The sequence below is a fragment of the Charadrius vociferus genome, unplaced genomic scaffold (assembly GCF_000708025.1).
Source record: "Charadrius vociferus isolate BGI_N301 unplaced genomic scaffold, ASM70802v2 scaffold51, whole genome shotgun sequence".
Taxonomy (NCBI): Eukaryota; Metazoa; Chordata; class Aves; order Charadriiformes; family Charadriidae; genus Charadrius; species Charadrius vociferus.
In genome coordinates, this window is record NW_009646939.1 from 620,954 (window position 1) to 623,041 (window position 2,088).

General features: G+C 37.5%; 1 protein-coding gene across 1 annotated transcript in view; it reads right to left on the bottom strand.

Annotated features, from left to right (window-relative positions):
* Nucleotides 1–1,690: 1,690 nt before the first annotated feature.
* COL15A1 (collagen, type XV, alpha 1) overlaps nucleotides 1,691–2,088 on the bottom strand; it is a 109,993-nt gene continuing 109,595 nt past the window's right edge. The window contains exon 28 of the mRNA XM_009895011.1: nucleotides 1,691–1,968. Within this exon, the coding sequence (XP_009893313.1) occupies nucleotides 1,752–1,968 (217 nt within the window). The 3' untranslated portion in view covers nucleotides 1,691–1,751. The remainder of the gene's footprint in view (nucleotides 1,969–2,088) is intronic.

Sequence of the window (2,088 nt, forward strand, 5' to 3'; positions counted from 1 at the left end):
ACCCTGCTGGCCATGACTTGGCCCAGCTGAGGGTCTGCCAACAATTAAAGGATTAAAGGTAGATGGTTGCTGCTGGAAGCACGTAGAAGCGCTTTATTTCCCCCCTTGAACCTTCTGTGACTCAGAGTGAAATTCTGCCATACATACAAAACTCTTGCAACTGTGTGAACTGAAGGAATTTGGCATTTCACAAGACTGCTCAGCATTTTAGGGAAATAGACTATAAATAAGTACAGTGAATTGTTATGCATACATTTTAAATGCAATATAAACTGTTTTTGCCTCGTTACCATGTTGTAATAATGGAGTCATGACTTTTCCAAGAAAAAAAGAAGATATGATTCAGATGACCCTGGGAAATAAGCTTTTATAGTAAATCGGAAAAATAAAGCTGAATTTCACAATATTATGTTATATAATTATATCAGTTTAGTATAGTAAGTGTGATTTGCTTCTGTCTTTTGAAGGTAGCTATCTAGTAACTTAATACTCTATTTGTCAGTAAATGAACATGTATTTCCAATAGAGACTCTAGATTAAATCTTAAAAAATGATAATGTGATGTTTGAACTCCATACTTACTGCTTGATAAAATATAAGTAAATATGTGGTTTAAAGTATGCAGTAGACAAATGTATAGGCAAAGGCTTCAGATATTATGCTGATACTGTTTGCGAAGAATATTAGCATTTACTGATCATTCCTATCATTGCTGCTGTTGTTTTATATTAACAATTCTTTAATTACGTGAATTCCAGAAGGATAAATTCACAAAAATGAAGATCACTTTACACATAACTTAGTGGGATAACAATGTCTAGAACCTCTTTTAGAGGAACCATGACAGGCATCTTTCATTCAGCAGTCTGCCACAACAGGAAATGACTTCCTCTAATATGCAAGGAAATAAATAAAGGTCAGATGGTTCATTTGTCTGCATCTACTTTGCACAGTTCTACCAGTAAAACAGGATGTTTTCTATTAACATTGCGCTAGGTTTCCTGGTAACAATAGCACCAAAATAAGGACCAGATTTTGTCTAGGTGAAATTCATTCCTCCTGCATAAAGCCCTATGCCTAGAATCTGCAAAGAAAAAAGCTGAAGTAAGATGTGGAAGCTGCTAAATTCATGTGTAAGCACCAGGCTGCGATCCATACAAGCTTACAGGAGTTAGGTACTCAGCTTCGACTGAAACTCAAAGGAGGTGAGCACCTTTGTTTTTAACTCTTTTCTGAAAATTCCAGCCCTGTAAGGTGTAACAGCCTCCCATTATTTGCTCAGGGACAGACTCTATGTATACATATATATGAATAGTGCCTTGGGTATTCAAAATCTATGCAAGTGAAAAGAAGAACATAGAGCATGCAGCTTTTCAGCTGTGAAAAAGCAGGAGCCTTGCTGAGCCGTACTGCTTATGAGATGGGCTACTGGATTGTCCTCACAGACCACACTTGACTCATGCCCTTAGGTGATCTTAAGGCAGCCTGAAAGACAAGGGGCTGTGAGTTAATTGTTGGCCAACTTTGAACCGTGTGGGGTTCAAGTGAAATGAAGGGTTTTAAGTCAGCTGCATGCGCACTGGATGTTCCACCTCAATGGAATGCAGTTTGTGTTGAGGTATGTTTTCTTTGGCTATTTTTTCCTGAAATGTGCAATTAGGAAAAATAAAATATTTACAACATTACAAATGAAATTTCAGTGTCAGCTTTTTCTATCATAAAATGGAATATTCCTATGTGCATCAGGTGAATTATTTTCCTTGGGGATCAGATACAAAACTGTTTTCAATACAGAGAACGATAAACTGATTACTGCAGCTAAATACTTTCTGATCAAGAAGTTTCCCCGTCTTCAGCGGTGATGCTTGTCCCATAGCTCCCATATCAGCTGTGTGCCAGGCTTCACAGTAGTTGCTAACCAGTCGGATCCCATTTGCAGTTGAACCATGCCATATTACTTTTTGAGGCCTGAAAGGTAATGTTAAGAAGTTATTTCCTGAAAAGGTCTCTTTTTTGCTTTATTCAACTGCACAGTTATATGTATGGTGACCTGTATTTCTGCTTTCCTTCTGCTTGAAACAAACAGTG